At 35.5% G+C, this 24,693-nt stretch overlaps 1 protein-coding gene across 3 annotated transcripts in view; it reads left to right on the plus strand.

The window, feature by feature from the left end:
* LOC143233580 (coiled-coil domain-containing protein CG32809-like) overlaps window positions 1-24,693 on the plus strand; it is a 397,453-nt gene that overhangs the window by 154,592 nt on the left and 218,168 nt on the right. For 2 of the 3 annotated variants that reach the window (XM_076469933.1, XM_076469932.1), the window contains exon 3: window positions 3,125-3,190. The exons of the other annotated variant lie outside the window; for it this stretch is intronic. In XM_076469933.1, the coding sequence (XP_076326048.1) occupies window positions 3,125-3,190 (66 nt within the window). The remainder of the gene's footprint in view (window positions 1-3,124; window positions 3,191-24,693) is intronic. 3 annotated transcript variants of the gene reach the window in all.

Consider the following 24,693-nt stretch of genomic DNA (forward strand, 5'->3'; position numbering starts at 1 on the left):
CTCTGATACACAGTAAAATTCATGGTGGATTCTATGATTGTGAGATGTCCAGGTCCTGCTGTAGCAAAGCAGCCCCAAACCATGACACTTCCACCTCCATGCTTCACAGTTGGTATGAAGTTCTTTTCCTGGAATGCTGTATTTGGTTTACGCCAAATATGTTCTCTGTTCTGGTCTCCAAATAATTCAATTTTGGACTCATCTGTCCAAAGAATATTATTCCAAAGTCCTGGTCTTTGTCTACATTTTCTCTGGCAAACTTCAGTCTGGCCTTGATGTTTCTCTTAGAGAGCAAAGGTTTCCTTCATGCACACCTCCTATGAAAGTTAAACTTGTGCAGTCTCTTTCTGATTGTAGAGGCATGAACTTTCACATCAACAGTAGCCAGAGCCTGCTGTAGGTCCCGTGATGACATGTTAGGGTGTTTGGAGACCTCTTTAAGCATCGTGCGGTCTGCTGTCGGGGTGAACTTGCTTGGACGATCAGACCTGGGCATGTTGGCAGTTGTTTTGAAAGCCCTCCACTTGTTGACTACTTTCAGGACAGTGAAATGGCTGATTTCAAAATATTTTGGGATCTTTTTAAATCCCTACCAGACTCATAAGCTGCTACAATTTTCTATCTGAAGGCCTCAGACAGCTCTTTTGCTCTCACCATGGTGCTCACTCTCACTTCAACAGTCAAACCAAACGAAATGTCTGAGGTTTAAATAGGTCAAGCCTCATTCAAAATGCTGAGTAACGATATTCTAAACATGTGCACCTGGTGTAATACATCTGTGTGTGAGTTGAATCGTTTCAAGTGGGAATAAATGTGGGGGTGTCCTAACTTTTTCCTCAGTTAGAATATGCATTTTTATATAATTACATTTGCAGAAGATCTTGAAAAGTCTTTTCTTCAGTTTTAATTGTTTAGTTATATACCTATAATCTCTCAGTATTGTTAAAACTGAGATTAAATATCTATATATCCAAAAATGTTACAAAAATACACAGGCTTTCATAAGGTCTCCTAACTTTTTCACATGACTGTATATACTGACCGCAGGTAAGGCAGCCGGCCAGCGATACCGTGGATTTTACATGATTGATTATAACTCCTATAACACACTTCCTATTAAAGTACGGGGACTATTTTGTGGTCCTGGCTCATCTTCTCCGAAATCCAGAGCTCTACCACATAGCCAACTCCATTTTTTAACAAAACGTAGAAGATTTTATACGTATAAAAAAAAGTCTTTTATATCGGGTCCTCAAACAAAAAAAAATATTTCTGTGAGAAATGGTGTTAAACAACAGTTAGAAAGTAGTTCGGTAACTAGTGTCAAACAAACAATAGTAGCATTGTAGTTTAATACAAAAGGTTGGTGTTATACATAACAGTAACAATGTTGCTCATTAAAATATGGTGTTAAACAGTAAATACTGTGTCGTTCAGTAAACAGCGTAATATAGTACAAAATTGTGCTAAGCAATCAACATTGACAGTGTGATTCAGTAAAAAATGGTAGCAAACAAGCAACAGTAGCAAGTAACTCAGTAAAAATGCCATTAACAAATAATATTAACAATAACTTCGGTAAAAATTGTTGTTAAAACTTGACGACTTTGAAGGCCATATACTAACAGTTACGAAATCATTTTCAATGAAAGTAAGATCATATATGGTCGCGTGCACATTAAAGTTTATGTGTTGTTGCATAAAATTTCTTCTTTCTTATCTTGTTTTTCCAGTTTTTGAAAACTGGACATTTTCGTTTTGAAATGAAATAGCTCCTTTCCAGTTTTACCATAACAACTGATTAATATATATTCAAGTTCTAGTGAAAAAGTTCCCCGCAAGTAGAGCGGTAAGTCTACGACTAATTTACAACGCTAAGATCAGGGGTTTGAATTCCATCCGTGAACTCGCCAGATAGCCCGATGTGGCTTTGCTGCAAGAAAACACACAAATACGCACACACACTCAAGTGAAAAGTTCATTTTAAGACACTTATTTCAGACCATTCTTCCGTAAAAGGTCGCCACCATCAGTAAATTTGGGTCAAATTACAATAAACAGCGTCGATGAAACCGGTTTAAAGCAGTGACTTTATTTCGCACTTACGGAATTACTGAAGATCTTCTATCAATTTTTTTTATTATTTCTTTTTGAACTGCGCCTCCGATTACTGATTCTGGAAGATTGGATTTCCATAAATTATTCCGGACAAAAAAAATCTGGAAAGAAAAGATCGTACGAAATCTTTTAAAGTTTGAATTGGAAAGAAAAACTAGAATGTTGTCTTTGAGTTACTTCTTAATTCAAGTGGAAACAGAAAATTAATTGACTTCTGTATTGTCTCCTTCATAGTTCTACCTTAAAGTAAAGAATCTAGCAATAAGATAAAGATATGAAATTTGAAAATTTCTTTGATACGAGTTTATAACGCTACCTGGGCCCAGCATAAGCAGATGGTCAGGGCACTCTACTCGTAATTTGAGGGTCTCGGGTTCGAATCCCTGTCACATCAACCGTGGGAGCGTTATAAAGTAACGGTCAATCCCACTATTCGGTGGTAAAAGAGTAGCCCAAGAGTTGACGGTGGGTGGTGATGACTAGCTGCCTTCCCTCTATTCTTACACTGCTAAATTAGGGACGGTTAGCGCAGATAGCCCTCGAGTAGTTTTGCGCGAAATTTAAAAAAGCAAAATAAACAAACTGTATTTACAGAATTATATTAAATTTTAATCAATATAACTGAGCCACTTAAAAAGAATTTCACGAGGCTTTATTTTATTTCGTCCTCCGGTGGATCAGCTTAAGTTTGAGGACCTTTAAAGTTAAAATCCAGGATTTGATTTATCTTGGCGGAAAGAGCACAGAGAGGCTATAACCTTCGAGTAGCTTAGCGCGAAATTAAAAAACAATACCAAACCAAATGAAATTTAGCTGGTTATTAAATAAAACATACAGATACCATTACCAAGAGTCGTATCTCGTGTGTGTACAGATTTACAGAAAATATAATTATGAATTTTTTTTAATTTTTGTTTAAAAACGAAACAAAAACATTTTAGTTGTACTCAAAACTGAAAAGTAAATACTTTTTATGTAACTGTACGAATTGTTTTTTATCATCCAGGTAGTGACAGCATCACAGAAGAGAACCAATCAACTAGCTGCAGAAGTGGTGGAGCGCCACCTAGAGGTTTGACACTTTTTGTTTAAAAATTATAAGCATAGCGTAACAACATTATTGAGTTTGTATTGCTTGTGTCCAAACGCTGAGACTTCACTTTGCATTATGTCGTTAGCATATAGTCGTCAGCTCTAAGATTGAGGACTTGTACATTAAAATATATCCATGTTAGGCTAAACACAGATATCCCATTGTTTAGCTTTGCGCATAAACACAAGAGAAGAAAAATATTTTGTGGCTTAGAACCATTGACACTAGAATGCTTGATATATTTTGGTTAAAATATTAGATGCTAAGCTGGCTGGATAAATGAGGCTCTAAATGTATAATATCTCAAATAATATATCTAGAAGAACGAACGTTTCCAGTGATTAGTCATCTTTATCACGTTCGCTGCAAAGTGCCTCACCGGTGGGTCACAACCAACTTTTCGTTACTGACCGTGTGATGCACCAATAGGTCACATAATACAAATAGCTTCAGTTCAATCAGATAATTGAACATAGTATGACTTCCCAGATAAACAGCAGACAAAATATGAAAACAAAAGGGTGGGAATTATTAATATCACTGATGGTAGTGAATGTGTTAATGACGTAATCATCCAGTGTCAGCAGTGTTGAATAAAACCTTCGTATAAGACAGCTTACTCGTTCAAAAGTTGAGGTGGGAATTTCACCAAGATAAATTGAAGCATATTACACATAAGGTCCTGTATTGTCATTTATACGTACCTTTTGTGTCATTGGTTCTCTAGTAAGATAAGTAAAGTTGAAAAGCAATTTTCATTGTGAGTTGGAGAGGGAGGCGTGGCCTATTGTGTAATTGTGGATTTAGAGGCTTAGGTTTTACCGTTCTTTACCACTAAAACGGGCTATGATTGAGTTATATGAGGAACAGTCAAATTCAGGTATTTGTTTGGAGTGGTTCCTAGGGTTGAAGGTGGGTGCTGCTTTCTAGCCATTGTATTTCTCTAATTTATTAGTTAAAAATCGAGGTTGGTGAGTGTTAATAACTATAATGTATCTCGTGTCGAATATTCTAAACAAATAAATCGTTTTTAATTTTACTGTATTTGTAATACATGCTTGTTGCGTTATATTTCACTTTGTATATTGTTAATACTGAAGTGTTGGGGCATTATGAAACGAAAAACTGAATAAACATTTGTTTGTTTATTTACTGAAAAATTCCAACTTGATATACAATTATAATAATTGAAGCAACTCAGCTGGGTTGTTGGTTTAGTTGATAAACCATTGTAATAACTGAAGTAGTTCAGCCGTGTTACTGGATAAGTTGATATAATTATAATAATTAAGTCACGTTTTGGTATCTCAGAACGGCTGGTGTGGGTATTAACATTGAAGATGACCTAGGTAGGTCGAAACGTTGTTCTCTACTTATCAATAAAAGTGTTAATACCCACACCAGCCGTTCTGAGATACATTTTTATTTCAAGTGAGTTTCTTGTCATCAAGAAGTCACGTTTTTATTGTTATTTCTGACACTCGTAGCATAAGTTTCTGTCATGTTTTTATTGTTATTTCTGACACTCGTAGCATAAGTTTCTGTCATGTTTTTATTGTTATTTCTTACACTCGTAGCATAAGTTTCTGTCATGTTTATATTGTTATTTCTTACACTAGTACTATAAATTTCTGTCATGTTTTTATTGTTATTTCTTACACTCGTACTATAAGTTTCTGTCATATTTTTATTGTTATTTCTTACACTCGTAGCATAAGTTTCTGTCATGTTTTTATTGTTATTTCTGACACTCGTAGCATAAGTTTTGGTCACGTTTTTATTGTTTTTTCACATGTTCTGTAAGTTATTGTCAAGTTTTTATTGTTATTTCTGACACTGGTTCTATGAGTTTTGGTCACGTTTTTATTGTTATTTCTAACACTTGTAGCGTATTTTAAACAACTGTAATTAGTATATGTTATTGCTTTCATTCTGTTATAAAAGACGCGAATTTATGTTATTACTAGTATGTCACGTACATATAATAACTTTCCCATTATTTCTGGATGGTTGATGTATGTTGATAAAGGTACTGTAATATATGGTGAACGTATTAGTTCTGAATGCTGTGGATCATTTACAGGCTGTTTAAGTGATTTGATATACATGTATATTACCATTAACGTTGAACGAGTAATCCAATGTTAATGTGCAAGGCTTAATAAATCATATTATCTACATTTTATTTTGCTTATCCAGGCTCATAGATTACATACTTATATTACTATTTACCACTGAGTGCTTTTCAAAGTAGGACCCGTCTTCATCAAGTCCTCTACTCCTTATGAAAACTGGTCCTCTTGTCAGAAACTCTGTCTATTATTAAGCGTTATAATTGGGTTAAGGAGTTGAGAACATTTATTAGACTTTAATCTTTTTTTTCGGGGAGTAGAGGAGGGTAAGAAGTTGATAATGTTTGTCAGTCTTTAAACTAGTTGACAACGTTTATTAAAAACATATATCAGAACGGCTGGTTTGGGTATTAACAATTTCAGTAATAAAGCAGTTTCGACCTTCTCAGGTCATGTTCAGTCGTCTTGAGATATGTTTGTACTTCAAGTGGGTTTCTTGCCATCACGAATCTGTTAAACTATTTCTTCAGGGAAGTAAGGAAATGGTAGCATTTACTTGATTGTAACTATTTTTAAGGGGTATAAATCTGATAGTGTTTAATGTACTTTATGGTATTTGGGGGGGGGCAATGTTTGTTTTGGAATTTCGCACAAAGCTGCACAAGGGCTATCTGCGATAGCCGTCCCTAATTTAACAGTGTAAGACTGGAGGGAAGGCAGCTAGTCATCACCACCCACCGCCAACTCTTTGACTACTCTTTTACCAACGAATAGTGGGATTGATCGTACATTATAACGCCCCCACGGCTAAAAGGACAAGCGTGTTTGGTGCGACGGATATTCGTACCCGCAACCCTCAGATTACGAGTCGAGTGTCTTAACTCTCTGGCCATGCAGAGCCTTGGGGGTGTGGGGAATAAGGAATTGATAATATTTACAGCAAATCATGTTAATTTATACCCCATATTTTACGTGGTGTTTCTCTGTTTCAACATGCATTACGAAACAAGATGTGTAGATACATCATATCTTGAAGACGTAGGTATGTTATGTATATACTTATCTGTCAGATACAATAGGCATAGTAATGTATAGCCCCATTTTTAAGGTACACGCATACTTGGGTACCTGTTGTTTTTTATTGTATGTTTTATCTTGTTTGATTATGAAGTGTTTTTTTTTTTCTTTTCCTTACTTTAGCTTCGAATTATTTCTTTCACAAGTACGAATACTTCTAAGTATAACAGAACACCTGTCAGTCAGGCCTGATTTAAGCCCTACGGCCTTAACTTCTCACGACCATCTATCATTATTTTGTTCTTATTTTTGTATTTTGAATCACGTTATGGAGAAAATGGAAAATGGTCACGAATAGGAAAATGGAAAAGTTTATCGATAAAACTGGAGATTAATTCTATCACATGCAACGAATCAAAATAAAGGTGTTGAAAATGGAGTTTATTTCCACTAGCACAAAGTCGAAATCTCTGGGGAAAATACAAAAACTAAAGAAACGTACATACGCTTTCCAAATGGACTGCTTGATGTACGCCATCTCCGGCGTTTCTGTGTAAGTAACGTTTCTACCTCTGTTACTATGGTTACCAAATATGCCTACCTTGAGGATTCAGACAGTTTCAGCTGTGAATGCAGGTAATCAGAGGATTGGTAGTCGTATGGGAACGGCTAAAAAAGATAATGATAGAAGTGGCTTTGAGATGCTTCTGCTCTCACTGTGATTAGATCAATTGAGTCTATATAAACCTGTCAAACGTCAGTTTCAAGTGACGCATTAATTTGTGAAATACATCAGGCAGAAAGCAAACACACAACATACACATGTATATATGAAGTGGTTTAAATGATCAAATTCACTGAACGTTTTCAGACACTTCTTTCTTTTCTTATTCTTCTTATAAGTAAAGCTCTGTTTCCTTTATGCGTTTTGAAACTACAGATCACAGAATTGTATTAGTTTGTATTGCTAAAGATTTTGTGACACTGTGTTCACAATTCAATTTTAATTGATTGTGTAAAACGATGAGAAAGAAATCTTGAGAATTTGTCTGAGAACTGCGCGACTTGGGGACAACAACAAACAAACAAATTAAGACTTTATTTACTATAATATGAGTTGAAACGTATGACAGTGTTCATACTTTGAATGTTTCATATGAATTCATAATATAAACTTGAGTTGGTTGCTCAGTTACCTAAGGTTGAGTCTTATATTTACTTTGAAAACAAAAAATCGCGATTTCCTGCTTTAGGTTTCTCCGTCCTAACCGAAATCACTTATTTGAAATATTTAAGTGAATAAAACTTAGTTAAAATTGTATAATATGAACTTTTACTCGAATAAAAAACATCGATAAAAAGAAAACGAACCAAAAACGTTTCAGAATAACAAATGGGAAGTGTAACATTAGGAAAATCAGCCTTATAACTCATGGGCTTGTGTTAGGCTTATTGTAGAATTTTGAAGCTGACGACCCGCGTTCGAACCTCTGTGATACTACCAAATACTTCCCACCACTTAATTTTTTAGTGTGTTATTAGAGTGGCAGTCGATCTCGTAGCACTGTTAATGATGGGGTGTAGGGTAATGGTGATAGGGTGCTATCTCTCCGTTCATTAGTTCGAAGCTAAAGAATTTAGTAGATTAGCCAAAATACAACTATTTTTAAACCGCAACTAAGATTCTGTCTATAAAAGTACATTTATTATATATATATAAATATATGCGTAATTAGAAGATGCAGAAATGTTTTCAATGAGAAACATAGGAAAAAGTTAATATTGATTAAAATGGATTTTCAAATTAAGGTTGTATCAAACGATTTCCAGTAGAATCTGTAAAAATTTGACTCAGATGTTTTAGTTATTGGGTAACTAAATAAGTGTTTCAGTGGCACAGCGGTATGCGTGCGGACTCATACCGCTAAAAACCTGGTTTTGATACTCGTGATGGGCAGAGCACAGATAGCCCATTGTGTAACTTTGTGCTTAATTCTAAACAAACAAAATAAGTGATAATTATTTAGTTTTATGTTTTCGTTTTGCGATAAAGTTGTGAGTCCTTTCGTGTCCTATCTTGTTCTCTCTTTCAAGTTGCCCCTCGCTGGTACAGCGGTAAGTCTACGGATTTACAACGCTAAAATCAGTTGTTCGATTCCCCTCGGTGAGCTCAGCAGATAGCCGGATGTGGCTTTACTAAACGAGAACACACGCATTCTTCCGAGTTTTATGGCTCCTGAATCAATATTGGCATTTGTGTATCAACCGTTATTTCTTATGTATTGTATCTATCGATTTGATATAGTCGACGTGTTGACGATATTTCGTTAGCACTAGTCTTAGCAATCATACTTAGCAAATGACGAACAGTTTTAATCCTAATTAATCACTGTTGCTGGTAATCTCTTTTGAATGATGACTTAAAGTTAAAGATTATTACAATTCGAAAGAAATGACAAAAAGTTAAGGGGAAAAGAAGAAGGAAGAACAGTAACATTATAGGAGCACTCACAAATTAAGCTTGTTAAACTTACAAATTGAAGATTTTGTAGACATATTTATTAAACGACGATACAAGGACGAAGTCGCAGAAAAATAGGCTTAGCTGAGAACTACGTTTACCTGCATTTTTTTCTTTGGAAGCGAGTCCAGATGACATAAAGTGTTTTATTCAATTTATTCATATTAGTGTGTTCCTGTTGAGCGAAGTTGTAATGATTAATACACTTGATTATTAATTATTTTATTTTTACGATTAAGTTTGTCTATAAGTATAAACACTTATACACATTTGTATATATTAACTATTGTAGAAATTGGTTTTTTTCTTACTTACATTCAATAAAAATGAAATACAACTGATATAATTCGAGGTACTTTGAAAAAAAAAAACTTACTGAAGTAATGAATCCTCGTTTCACGTTTATTCAAATTTTCTCCCACCTGTAAAACGGCTATATCTAACTTTAGTCTTTCCCAGTGGCGCCATCTTAAATGTATTATGTTTAAAAATATATTAGCATATTATTAGCTTTATTCTCAAATAAAATTAAAGTATATTAAGCTGGTGGGCAAAATGTAAGCTTTTAAAATATAGATAGCGCTACTTGATATTTCTTTTCCTTTATGCATGTTGTAAAAGGTTTTCACAATTTAGAGATACTAAAGCATTAAATCTCTAATTCTTAGAAAAATTATGAAGTTTATACCAAATAACCTCATTTCATTTGATGTATGTTTTGTATCTATAGGGGAAAATATATCTTTTTGTTTTAATAAGATTAGTTACTGTTGACTTTTCGAGATTTTGTGAAGCTTAAATCGTAGTTTTATTAAACATAAGTTAACCGCTTTTACAAATAACTGATCATATTATGTTTTTAAAAAATATATGTGTACATTATTAACCATATTTTCATATAACATCAAAGTATATTAATGTAGTGGCCAAAATATAGATTTTCAATATTCACATAGGTGGCGCCATTTCACTTTTTTATATTTGTTGTAAACCGTTTCAGAATTTATAAACATTGAAATATTAAATCTAAAAAAAAAAAAAAGATACATCTTCCCTTTAGTTATTGTTGACTTTTCGAGATTTTGCGTCACCTAAAGCCTGAATCGAGGTTGTTATCTTAAACATAAGTTAATCGCTTTCAGAGATTAGCAGCTGTATAAAATCTATCATGTAGGCCTATTAGTATCTAAATATATAAAGTAAGTCTTGTAATGTCTTGTCTATGAACTGATAGAAAATGTACTTATTTTATCTGACTGATTTCTTTTTACAGTTTTCAAATATCTAAATTTTTCAGTCAAAAAGTAGGATAATTTATTATTCTATGAAAAACACAACAACAGACACATATGGTTAACGATAATATTAACGATAATTAAGATAATAAGAAATCTTTTTATACCCTGTACTAATGTATACTTTTCTAATTTCCTGAAGAAAATTGAAATTTAATATAATGAAAATTGAAAAGTTTGAAACATAATACTTTAAAATTAAGGATATTCCAGAAAGTAAGTGAATACACAGTACTCTTTTAAACAATAATCAGAACGTTTTTCGCTAGAGGATTGACTGATTGTTTGGAATTAGGCACAAAGCGATACAATGGTCTATCTGTGCTCTGCCACCACAAGTATTGAAACCCGGATGCTAGCGGTGTGAGTCCGCAGATATGCCGCTGTACCATTGAGAATTGTTATCGAAAAATTCAAAACAGGGCCGTAAAATAATTTTACATCTGTATCATAGAGAAGTAATATCGTTCTTAACCTAAGGATCTAAAGGTTCATGGTTCATTTCTCGTTGCCGAATAAACACACTCCGCTATTTAAGGCCATGGCACGCTGTAGAAGTGACAGTCAGATTCCACTATTATACCATATAAAAGTAGATCAAGGGCTTGAGGTAGGTGCTAGTGACTCACTACCCTTCCTTTAATTCTCAAATTATAGTAACCCAAAGGCCAATTTTAATTTCGTTTTTTTCGCAGACCCCGAAAACTTGTCAAAGTTTTTTGTTTGAAAAATAATTCTTATACATGAAAATCTGTATTCGATGATTAAATCTATAATTAATATAAATTTAATTTCACAGAGAATATTTTTTATTCTGTAAATCATATATTTTTCTAAAATTTCAGACACGACTCGTGAACCCCCGACATCATTTCGTGGACTCCAGTTTGAAAATGCTGCTTTAGTTTTGTTTGTTTGTCTTTGAATCTCGCACAAAGCTACTCGAGGGCTATCTGTGCTAGCCGTCCCTAATTTAGCAGTGTAAGACTAGAGGGAAGGCAGTTAGTCATCACCACCCACCGCCAAAGTTTGGGCTACTCTTTTACCAACGAATAGTGGGATTGACTGCAACATTATAATGCCCTCACGGCTGAAAGGGCGAGCATGTTTGGTGCGACCGAGATTCGATCCCGCGACCCTCGGATTACGAGTTGGACGCCTTAACACACTTGGCCATGTCGGGCCATTATTATTGTCAACGCAGTCTTATGGTGGGAAAATAGACTTTTCACACACACAAACAAATATGCATCTCTTATATATACTTTCACATATGTATATATACATTCATATATATATATTTGTTTGTTTTTCAATTTCTCACAAAGCTACTTGAGGGCTATCTGTGCTAGTCATCCCTAATTTAGTAGTGTAAGACTAAAGGGAAGGCAGCTAGTCATCACCCATCGCCAACTCTTGGGCTACTCTGTTACCAACGAATAGTGGGATTGACCGTCATCTTATAACGGCTGAAAGGGCGAACATTTTTGGTGCTACGGGGATTCGAACCAGCGACTCTCATATTACGAGTCGCACGCCATAACACGATATATATATATATATATACACACACACATACATTTTCGTATATATATATATAACATTATACATAGCTTTAAAACTATTACGTTACTTACATTAATTGACTACAGGCAATCAAAAGCAATACCCTATAACAATAATTAACGAACACAAAATTTGAAATTTCTAAAAAAATAAACATTCATCACAACTTTTATTTGCAACATGCTGGAGAGTTCCCGTGCTAATAGCACCCAGGAGTGTTGGGGATATTCATTCTATAAAAGAATCGGCCCGGCATGGCCAGGTGGTTAAAGTACTTGACTCACAATCCGACGTTCACGGATTCGAATTCTCTTCACACCAAACATGTTCACACTTACAGCCGTGGGGGAACGTTATTTGTTGGTAAAATAGTAGCCCAAGAGTTGGCGGTGGGTGTGATGACTAGCTGCCTTTTCTCTAGTCTTTCACTGCTAAATTAGGAACGGCTAGCGCAGATAGCCCTCGAGTAGCTTTGCGCGAAATTCAAAACAAACAATCGACATGCGGTGTTGGGCGGTCAAATGATTTGTCTTCATACTAACATCTTTTTTGACATTGGCATTTCTTACACCAAACTGATAACCAGCGCGTCTGTGGAAAACATTTTAATTCTATATTTATACTAACGTGACTGAAGAACAATATACTTTAGTTCTCTTTTAGGAAGCTAGGAAAATAAGCAGATAAGTTTTTTTTGTCTGTTTTGTAAGTAAAGCTATTTTCTACTCATTAATGTTAGTTTCGTTTAAGGTATTGATGTAAATGTTTGATTTATTTTCATTGTATATTATTAACACTTTTTTTTTGCAATTTGAATTTAATAACGTAAATCTCTAAAGCTAGGCTAATTGGGATTATGACCGAAAACGTCGCTAACAGCGAGGGTGCTCAACAAATAGAAAGGTGCATAACAATCATTATATATTTCTGTAGTTTGCATGCATCTAGTTAGCTAGAACGATGTATTAACTTAGCTGTATTAATTAATATTAACTACTGAGACAATGTTTTATTTCTGATCTACAAAGATAGCATGTTTGATGAGAAGTTAATAACTGTGATATAGTTCGGTAAATATATTTTGTTAAATTAATTTCCACATCTGCAATGTCTCTCACGTACATACCTTACGTGTATAGTGGATTTCTGTATCATGTTATGAAAGCGTATTGTGAAACAAAGTAACACACGTTGAATGCTTTACATTTATTATTATTATTATTTAATTTACTGGGGTGAATATAAAATTGAGTAATAAATATTTCAAACACTTGAGGTCCACGTGGATCTCCAAACAAAGGCTCGTGAAAATTTGATTTACATTTGATTTGTGAATAAAGAGAGGACAGAAGTTTGTTCAACCGAAAGTTGAAACAGTTGTGTTAGTCAAGAAATAGCTTCTTCCAATAAAGAATGAAATATTTCTTCTTCTATGGACACTGAAAGAGATTGATCTTTAAATCTACAATGAAAACAAGAAAAGTGTTCTGAAAGAAAATTACGTATTATAAAGAAAAAAACGTTTGGTTTGAATTTCGCGCAAAGTTGCACGAGAGCTATCTGCGCTAGTCGTCCCTAATTTAGGAGTGTAAAAGTGTATAATGTGCGCACAATCCCACTATCCGTTAATAAGAGAGTAGCCCAAGAGTTGGCGGTGAGGACTAGATGCCTTCCCTCTAATCTTACACTGCTAAATGAAGGAAGGCGGCTAGTCGTCACCACCCACCGTCAGTGCCTGGGCTACTCTTTTACCAACGAACAGTGGAATTGACCGTAACTTTATAACGCTCCCACGGCTGAAAGGACGAGCATGTTTGATTTGAGAGGGATTTGAACCTGTGACCCTCCGATTACGAGTCGAGTGCCTTAACTACCTGGACATGTCGCCCCATAAAAGCGTTCTACATAGATTGTATACATAAAGGAAACATTTTGTAATGAAGGCGAGTGTACAGGAGTGAAAACGGTAGATTTTGTTTTTTAGATTTTGTCATGTTATTGACGCAATGCTTTCTTTAAAGGACCGACCTAAAATAAATTGAAACAAACCCGTTAAAGAAACTGCTGGAATTAAAAAATAACACGAAACTTTCTAATATTTTCTTCGGAAACAAAAATAAGTGAATGAAGGAAAAAGGTCATCAAATACCCTTGGATCACAGCAATAAGGGATAAATGGATCACGTGTTATAAGAAAATCATTTATTCTTATGCTGTAACTGGAAACCGTGAACTTTTTGAATAGAAAAGTCTTGGTTGAGTATACGCTTTTGGAAGAAGCAATATGCAGAGAGGGCCCGGCATGGCCATGGAATTAGGGCTGCTGACTCGCAACCTGAGGGTTGAGGGTTTGAATCCCCGTCACACTAACCATACTCGCCCTTTCAGTCGTAGGGGCGTTATAATGTGCGCACAATCCCACTATTCGTTAATAAAAGAGTAGCCCAAGAGTTGGCGGTGGGTGGCGGTAATTAGCTGCCTTCCCTCTAGTCGTATACTGCTAAATGAGGGATGGCTAACGCAGGCAACCCTCGTGAAGTTTTACGCGAAATTAAAAAACAAACAAACAATATGCAGAGAATGGATAAACGCCATTCGCGAAACTTGCATTGCAGCTAGAAAATAACCTTCAAATAAAAGTAATAATTTAATATATATAGTAACACGTTAACTGCCACGTAATAAATTAAGTGTAATCAAAATTAAACATTGAGAAGGTTCCAAGGAAAGGTTACGGTGTCCGAAACTCGTATGCCACAGGAGAAATTTAGCTTTGAAACGTAATTGTTTGCAACCCACAGGTGGCGCACATGGTATCGAATTAAATGGACGAGTGCAAATTTTATACAATATATAATTTGTTTAAAGTTTTTATTTGCTTTGATCTGATTTGATATCTATAATATTTGACTTTAAAACAGCAATCTATTGATATTGTGAAACCAAAGCTGTAAAAAACAGAAATCTATTGATATTGTGAAATCAAAGTTGTAAAGCTTGAAATACATTAATAAACGCCCCCTCTCTCTCTGTATATATATATATATATATATATTTGAGTTAAAAAACACACCTAAGTTTACCTAAGTTCGGGATAATTGACAAGTCCTGAGAATTCCTTTTACACAACGTTATGAAGGATATGGTTATATCAAGTCCTAAGTTAAGCTCGACTTTTTAGGGTAAAACCCATTTTTTTCTCACTTCTTTTAAAATTTTGTTTCACTCCAAATTTATCGGTCGGGAACTTATCACTCTGTCCATAACATATCTTCGTAACGCTAAGGGATAAGCTTACTACTGTACAAATTCTATAAGGAATTAGTCAGTTCCTATAAACACAAACAAAAACTTAATCTATTAGAATATAAACTGTGTTCGCGATGTTAGGGCCTGTGCAACTAACTATTTCCAAGTCTCTTCACTTGACCTATACAATTTAATCTATTTATAGATATCCACATACAAGTTGCTCAATTAGAGATTTGCCTTAAGCCTATTGTCAACCTGTCATTGGAAATTATCGTGTTGCTCCTATACAGCACAAGCACGTGTTTAGATCGAGAAGGAATTTGCGATAAAACGGTTTGTATCACTTTCAATAGAATAGCAGGTGTAACTGACACTACTGTTACAAACACCATTACGTTGTATTGAAAACAGAAAGAATGTTTGAGGGGGGAACCTGGAGAGAGACATAACTCTTCTGGCTGTATTATGTAGGACTGTCTATATAAAAGTGTGTATAGAGACACATGAGATTGCTGGGCTAAATGATATTTGAGATATAATTCAATATACCCATTTGTATATAGTTAATAATAGTTTGATCAGAAGTCAATTAAATTTATCGTGATTTAAACTGTTTCATATCGTGTATGTGGTTGTTGTAAACCGAATCCAGTCTTTCAATTAGGTAAAATAAATTTTGTCAAACATGACACCTTTGGTAATGAAATTTTTACGTTTATTTTATATCTTACCCTCCAGTGTATAAGTGCATTAACCAGTAAAATATGCATGGCCTAGTGATTAACGCTTCGGGCTGCGTATCGTAAAGTTCGACACGTGATACTGCAGGATATGCCACGCACTTCCATCTGTAGTCTCATGATAAAAGTGACAGTAAATACATTAGTCGGTTGAAAGAGCAAAGTTCTTGTGTGGGCGGGGATAGCTGGCATATTGCCTTACCAGTGGTTAGTAGTTCAAAATTGAAACAGCTAGACGTGAACCCTAGAGGATTTGTTGCTGACCTTATGGTCCACTTGTTCAGGAAGCGCTGTTTATATTGAAAAATTTAGTTACCGCTTATTTTCTGTGAAATATTAGGATTGGAACAGCTGGATGTCTGATACACTTTGCTGTTGTACTGGACTGAAGTTATTAGACGTTTTTGTCATATGTTTAGGGTGTATTTTTTTTATAGCAAAGCCACATCGGGCTATCTGCTGAGCCTCCCCGAGGGGAATCAAACCACCCGATTTTAGCATTGTAAATCCGTAGACATACCGCTGTACTAGCGGGGGTGTATGTTTAGGGTATAGTAGGTGTATAAATTATATTCAGTTGTGTTAGGAAAAAGGTGTCTCGATGAAAGAAACCTAAATCATTATAAACATTATACCTGCAAGCATAAAACACTCGTGCTTTGCTGCGAGGTTCAAAGCCTGTGATTCACAGAGGTTTATTCACTTCTGGAGATTTCCCTTGTATCCTTTCCATTTGCAAGAAGATTCCTCGTAGAGACATCCTGTCGTAGTACCTTAGCACGTGCGTCAAATTTAGTGCACAAACTTGTACATGGGAGTAGTGCCACAATTTCGAGCATTTCTCCCCCGAAACCCACAGTGAGGGGATCAGGGACACAAAATAATAGGAGGAATTAGGGTTAAGTCGTACAAATAAAGACACTTCTGGACCACCTCTAAATCCACCACCTTATTTAGTCCCATTAATTTTAAAAAGTGAGGAAGAAGTTAACGGACAAACAAATATATATAAATAAACCTCAAAATACATTAATAATTAATATAGGATTACTATAGATTCAAAAAAAATATTTTACAAGTGCTGATATCTATTGTTAGAAAAGTATATTTTTGGGCCGTTCTGGAAAAAAAAAGATTAATTTTTAATAACCATGCAGTATGCGAGAAATTCGATATTTTATAGCTATTTCTCATACTAATTTTCGCCTCTGTGTCGGTGATAGAATGTATTATATACACGTTTATAATCTGGATGAAAGTTTGGCGTGAGCCATGAAGCAAAATACTGTCGTCAACACAAAGAAGAATAAAGTGCTTATAATATGTGTTGTAGACTGTAATAGAGCTTATAGTTTCCTAAACCAAAGTATAAATTTTTGCCTGTTTTCTGTTGGGTATATTTTCGTTCAAACGTGGAACCAAACTCTATAGAGTACAGCTGTGACCATACAGTAACATTTTGTCCAAACGATTTTTGTGAACATTTTGATTGTTCAAATAAATGGAATGCCCCGAGAGTTAGATAATTAAAGAAATGTTTATTGGAAATTGTAAGTTTGGAAATAAAGCTACACAAAGGCTATCTGTGTTCTGTCCATCACAGGTATCACAACACAATTTTTAGCGGTGTGAGTTCGCAGACATACTGCTGTGCCATTTGGGGGGGGGGGACATTGTAAATGATTATCTGAAAGCGGAAAACTTCGAGGATGGTAATCTGACAGATAAAAACTTTGAACAGAAGCCTGGAGTTCGTGTTTTGACAGCTACGAACTTTGAGGATGGTGTTTTGACAGCTACAGACATTGGGAATGGTGATCTTACAACTACAAACTTTGAACAGAAGCCTGCACCCATTGAGTAATCTGACATCAACTGACGTTAAGAATCAGCTTCTGGGGTCTGATGTCCAATTCTGTGAGAGTCAGGTTTCAAACAGCTATTAATTTGAAGCACTCTATCTTCTGTAGTCTGATAACCTAGAGACTATTTACAATGTCGTTTTCTGACTTTGATTTATTTGTTCTGGAAACCACTAACATGGAGCGTCCTCTTACATTTCTCTGATTTCTACTAACGTAGGTAATTCTGTTATATCATATTTTCACAGTTTGTTTTCTTTCTGTGTTTGACAGCTACAAACTTGGGGCAGCATTTTGCTAAAGCCTGCTAGGGTGTTTTCCAATCCAATTTGGTGACAACCTGGGTTCTGTGTTTTGAGAGACATTGATTTTTAGTATAATTTTTCTGGGGTCTGATAGCTTCTAACATAGAGTAATATTTTATCTTATATTCCGAAAGCTACAGAAGTGGGATTGTATTGTAAATACAGTATTATTGTTGTTAATTCATGTGAAGGACAACTGACATTGTAAAGGATTTTGTACAAACTGAGTTTCGACTGCTTGTTTGAAAGGTAACAACTTGTCCATTACGTTGGCTGAGGGTGAATAAAACAGTCTAGGAAATGTACAGTAACGTATATCCAACTAGATTTAGTGGTTGTTACACAGTAATCTCGCGTTCTTCTCTCTCATTGAGGGCATCCACAACTTGTTTACAACACCTGAAATAATTAGGTAGGTCTTGATTTTGCTGGTTTAACCAAATATCCAATGTCGGAACAGTGGGGCGAAAAAACAAAACGTTTTAAATCCAAATCATCTGAATAAATTTTCAAAAGAGAACCTGGAAAACGTTTTATTTCTTTTATTTCTGATACGATATTCACGCAGTTTAGTAATTTATGTTTATCACTGTAGTTTGCCCCTCAGTAGTATGTCTACACAGCCCATTGTGTAGTTTTGTGCTTAATTCCAAACAAGCAAAGAAACACTATAGTGTTGGAAAGGTCTTGGATGTGGAATCACTTTACTGGATGTGATTCATGTTCCAAGATATTTGACGAAGCTCTAGTCTGGTCGTTGCTTTATTTGGTCAATCACCTCTTTCTGAAACATTGTGTTGATATAGTTAATATGTTCTTAGCCTATAAATGGGTCCGCTGAACGTGTTGCTGATCTGTACAATGGGTCTATTGAACATATTGTTGGTTTATAAATGGACCTACTGAACGTGTTACTGATTTCCACAATGAGCCCACTGAACATATTCTTGGTCTGGGCCCACTAAACGTGTTACTGATTTCCACAATGAGCTCACTGAACATATTCTTGGTCTATAAATGGGCCCACTAAAAGTGTTACTGATCTGCACAATGGGCCCACTGAACATATTTTTGGTCTATAAATGGGCCCACTAAACGTGTTATTGGTCTAACGCAATCCACTTTTCCATTAGGTGTTTATGTGTTAAACATTATGTTCACAATAGCATGCTGAACTGTGGATATGAGGTTCCATGGTTTATATCCCTCTATTCGATCAGCTAACTAGAGACGGCTAACGCAGATAGCTCTCATATAGCTCTAATTGGAAATCATAAAAGAAAAGTAAACAAATGAACAGCATTATCACAGGTTCCAGTTGAAAAATATTTTTTGAAATGCGTGTAAATCATATAAACACAACTAAAATATTTAGACTTCAAACAAAAGTAAAAACATGCAATTTAAGCTCCTAATATACAAGGATAATATACAGATGGCGCTTATGATAACGATGTTTGTGCGTGTCATCTAGTGTCCAAAATGAGAAACGTTTTGCACTAAATTTCAAATAATGTTGAAATAACATGAATTCATCAGAACACTTTAAGTATAATGTTTAAATTATCATGTCTGAATAATTTTCTATCATATCTATGCTGAGATGTAAACATATTAGTAACTGCTAGCTGTGTTTTTAAGATATTCAACATGAAATGTTTCATTTGTTTTATATTTATGGGAGTGTGTGTCTTTTCTTATAGCAGAGCCACATCGGGCTATCTGTTGAGCTCACCGAAGGGAATCGAACCCCTGATTTTAGCGTTGTAAGTCCGTAGACTTACTGCTGTACTAGCGGGGCCTACGTTTATATACTTTATACACCTCAAGAATAAAACCTCTTTCAGGGTTTTAGTTTCGAATTCTAAAATACGTGACTAATTTAACAGAAAAGCTATTCATTGCAGTAAACACTAGTTTCAAACTGTATTTCCATTGCTACAACAATAATACTTGTTTCTAGCTTGAGTACCCGTCTCCTGGTTGGAAATTATATATTTTCATGATAACCGAAAGTTTATCTCAGGATATGAAACGTTTCTCCTGTTATTTGTAATTGTGAAAAACGTGAAACCGCAAATTTGCATGTATGGTCACATGGACCCAACAAACCTTCAGGTCAAAGTTGGTAAAGACCTATCAATAGAGGGCGAGGTTGTGGTGAAAAAACGTGTGTGTGTGTGTTTTTCTTATGGCAAAGCCACATCGGGCTATCTTTTGAATCCACCGAGTGGAATCGAACCCCTGATTTTAGCGTTGTAAATCCGAAAAGGTAAGAAACGTAAGATTTGTAACCCACCTGAACCTAATGAACTCCCATGCTAATTTTGGTAAATGTTTGTTTGTTTTTGAATTTCGCGCAAAGCTACACGAAGGTTTTCTCGGCTAGCCGTCCCTAATTTAGCAGCGATAGACTAGAGGGAAGGCAGTCAGTAATCACCATCCACCGCCAATTTTTGGGCTACCCTTTTCCCCAACAAATAGTAGGACTGACTGCCGTCATATTATAACGTCCCCACGGCTAAAATGGCAAGCGTGTTTGGTGAGATGGAGACTCGAACCCCCTACTCTCAGATTATGAGTCAAACACCCTGACCATGTGGCTATGATGGGTCTTTAGATCTATCTACATCCTGCGAAGTAGTTATATGAACATAGAGAGTACTAGTAAATTTAATATAAAATATCAAAAGGCCACTAATTAAAGAGAAAAAGGACCCGGCATGGCCAGGTGGGTTAAGGCGTTAAACTCGTAATCTGAGGGTCGCGGGTTCGAATCCCCGTCTCACCAAACATGCTCGCTCTTTCAGCCGTGGGAGCGTATAAAGTTACGGTCAATCCCATTATTCGTTAGTAAAAGAGTAGCTCAAGAGTTGCCAGTGGGTGGTGATGACTAGCTGCCTTCCTTCCCTCTAGTCTTACACTGCTTAATTAGGGACGGCTAGCGCAGATAGCCCTGTTTAACTTTGCGCGAAATTCAAACCAAACAATTTGTTATTGAAACTCAATATAAATTTTTAAGAAATTTCAGTTTCAAGCATTATTCTCTAAATATTGTAGAAAACATGACAAAACAATTCATCAGAAATGTTTATTAAATGTTTTTAATTCTCGTAAAACCTGAAATAAATGTCAAAATAATATAAGTTAGGTTAGAGGCCACTGTTTTTATTACATCTTGTAGCACAGAGGTATATGTTGGGTTTTATAATGACAGAAACTGAGTTTCGATACCAGTGGTGGACAGAGGACAAGTAGTGTGCATTGTGTAGCTTTATGTTTAATTAGAAACAAATAAATGTGGGTTTATTATACTTTCCACTAAAATTTAAAATACTTGTACATTTATCACATTGTCTGTTGTTAACCCCCTTTCGTGTCTCCTCTCCCATAGTATCTAAGAGTTTTGTAATTTATCAATATGTATATGAAATTTAATATTTCATTGTTTCTTATGGTACTTACAGCAGTCTGTAATTTATTAAAATCTGCGTACTTGTTCGCTTTCGTTTAGCGCGAGCCTACATGATGGGCTTTCTATCAACTCGAGGATTTGAATGCCAGATTTCAGTGTTATAGTTTCGTAAGCTTACCGTTGACCTACCAGGGGCGCCACGTTCAGATACAGATTACATTTATCAATAGAATGATATTAAATTCTGTAAATTGAGTAACATTGTATCTATCCGGTAAGTACGTGCTTACCTTAGATTTACGAAGATAGGATACTACTTGTTGTCGTAACTTCACACACACGTTTGTTTGTTTGTTTGTAATGAAGCACCAAGATACATGACGAGCCATGCGTCCTCTGGCCACTATGGGTGTCGAAACCCGATTTCTATCGTTGTAAGTCCGCAGGCACACCTCTGGGAGCCTTTATACACACACACACACACTATAACTAATATTGAACGGTAAACACATTATCAAAATATTCCAAGACTCTAAATATCAGTTTTCTTTGTTTTTTTCATTTCAAACTCACAGTATCAATATTATAATCACTTCAACACATAGTGTGATTGTTTTATACAGTTAAACGCTCACAATTTGATTGTATTAAACAATCGAATCTTCAAACATAACATAAAAATCAAAGCTGAATGGAAGTCACCCAGTATTGTATTCTTTAACTCAGGAAACGTTCTTTCTTCAAGGCTATTTGTACACAGCTGTTATTAGGGTGAACGCAGATAGTTAAGAACATTCTCCGCCAACCCTTGTTTTACTCTTATTCACGATACGTATGTATATATAACATAGTCTTAGTACCACATTCCTAATTGATCATGTAATTAATACCAAAAATATGTCTGGGAGAAAACGAAACTCTTCAGTAAGCAACTTTGATATGCGGTGCTGTCATCTAATATAAAGAAGGAGAACTATATTTTAAAACTTTTTTGTTGTTGTTGTTGTTTGGGAAAACACACAGTCTTATGAGAACTGTTTATGCATGTAAATAAAGATAATCAATTTACTGTGAGTGATGTAAGCTCTCGCAGCGTAATTGTTTTAAAGAATGCAAAGCTCACATATAAGAATAAAGCGAATGTTGGTTGTCATTTCTTATCAGTATTATATGGATACCGGATAAATTTTTATATAGAGAAATATCCTCAAAACTTTTGAGACACAAAATTGCCAAAGACAATTTATTTATTTTCTAATTTATACCTTTTCGTGCCCGCTGATGGCATAGGGATACTTCTAGAGGTTTATGACGCTAAAATAAGGGTTTCTTTTTCCGGTATGGGCAGAATACAGATGGCTTATTGTTCATCCGTAACCAAAATTATCTCAGAAGTATCATAATTTATTGTTGTTTTAGCTTTTGTCTTTGTTGTTGGCGCAGCAATTTTTCCGTACAAAAGTAAATTGTGGCTTAGTTAATTAAATACATGTACTACCTGAGGGTACCCATTAAGGAAACAAACACTTCAGAAAGACAGAGCTGGACAATGTTTCCCTTCTTTTATTATTACATCTTAATGACCTCATTATATGCTAATTGCATATCCTGCTTTGTGGAAGGTCATAGTTGACTCATTTAACTAGCTAAATACTTGTGTCTATAAATTAAAAATAAAAAATGTTTGTCTTTTTTTTTTTAATCCCCTTCTCAGTTCGATTCCCTCGGTGGACTCAGCAGATCGTCCCATGTGGCTTTGCTACAAGAAAATACACACACATCCCTTCTCAAACAAAATACTGAAAACAAGACAGGTCTTGTACACTGTCGGATAGTTTTCCCGTTACCATAAACAATGTCGGTAATCGAACCAACCATAAAATAAAGTTTAACTTGATGGTAACCGAACAACATATATTGATTTAAACTATACTGTAAATTGACCTATGGCCCGGCATGGCCAGGTGGGTAGGGCGCTTGACTCGTAATGTGAGGGTTGCGGGTTCGATTCTCCGTCGCACTAAATATGCTCGCACTTTCAGCCGTGGTGGTGTTATCATGTGACGGTCAATCCCACTATTCGTTGGTAAAAGAGTAGCCCAAGAGCTGGCGGTGGGTGATGATGATTAGCTGCCCTCCCTCTAGTCTTACACTGCTAAATTAGGGACGACTAGCGCACATATCTTTCGTGTAGCTTTGCGTGAAATTCAAAAGCAAACAAATTGAGCTACCACTGGAATGGGTTACTTTTTAGTTAGATATGTATATACTTGTCTTCTTCGAATGTTGCGTTTCTACTTACTTGTGGCGCAGATAGCCTGGATGCTTTGCGCCAGAAAACATCAAACCAACCAACCAGCTTACTTGTGACCCATACCCAGATATGAGGTTTCAGTACTAAGCTTATAACCCCCCAAAATAGGACTTGATACTCGCAATGGGCACAGCACAAGCAGTCCATTGTATGACTTTACGTTGTACAACAAACATAATGAAACAAATAAACTGTTTATATTTATTTAATTAATAGAAACTGATGAAATACACACACACACACATATTATTTGTATTCAATTCAGCAGCTAACCGATACCTCTTTACATGTATTCCGGACAAAACTTTTTCGATAATGTGATTGGTTAATTGTTTTTTTTATGGGCGTTTCCAAGGTAAAATGTTACACTTTGTGCGAGAATATCCTCACGCAGTGTGTCTCCTATTCCCGTCCACAAACATAACGCATTCTAATTGGCATATCTGTTCCCGTATATATTTTCCATTTTACTCTTGTGTACTATATGAATGTCCCCCTCTAGCGTGGTATCTATTCGTAACACTTTACTTTTACCCCTGTATATTATATGAACGTTGTCCCAACAATTTAGTATATATTGGTAACTTTTTACTAATACGCTATGTATAACCCCCTTCTCCCAGTAATGTCATGTTTGCTGTTAACATTTTGCTAAGGCACACTATACCTTCAACGCAACTATAAGCTCGTACTGGGTCCACTTATTTGGGCTTCTGATACGCCCCCTATACTATTGCTGGCTCACAGATACTAATAAACAATTAATATTAGGGACGAAGCTGAGGAGGATAATTCACGATAAATTACTTTGCTTCTGATACGCCCCCTATACTACTGCTGACTCACAGGTACTAATAAACAATTAATATTAGGAACGAAGCTGAGGAGGATAATTCACGATTAATTACTTTGCTTCTGATACGCCCCTATATTATTTCTGGCTCACAGGTACTAATAAACAATTAATATTAGGGACGAAGCTGAGGAGGATAATTCACGATTAATTACTTTGCTTCTGATACGCCCCCTATACTATTTCTGGCTCGCAGGTACTAATAAACAATTAATATTATGGACGAAGCTGAGGAGGATAATTCACGATTAATTACTTTGTTTATCGGAA

Source organism: Tachypleus tridentatus, chromosome 12, assembly GCF_004210375.1.
Source record: "Tachypleus tridentatus isolate NWPU-2018 chromosome 12, ASM421037v1, whole genome shotgun sequence".
NCBI lineage: Eukaryota > Metazoa > Arthropoda > Merostomata > Xiphosura > Limulidae > Tachypleus > Tachypleus tridentatus.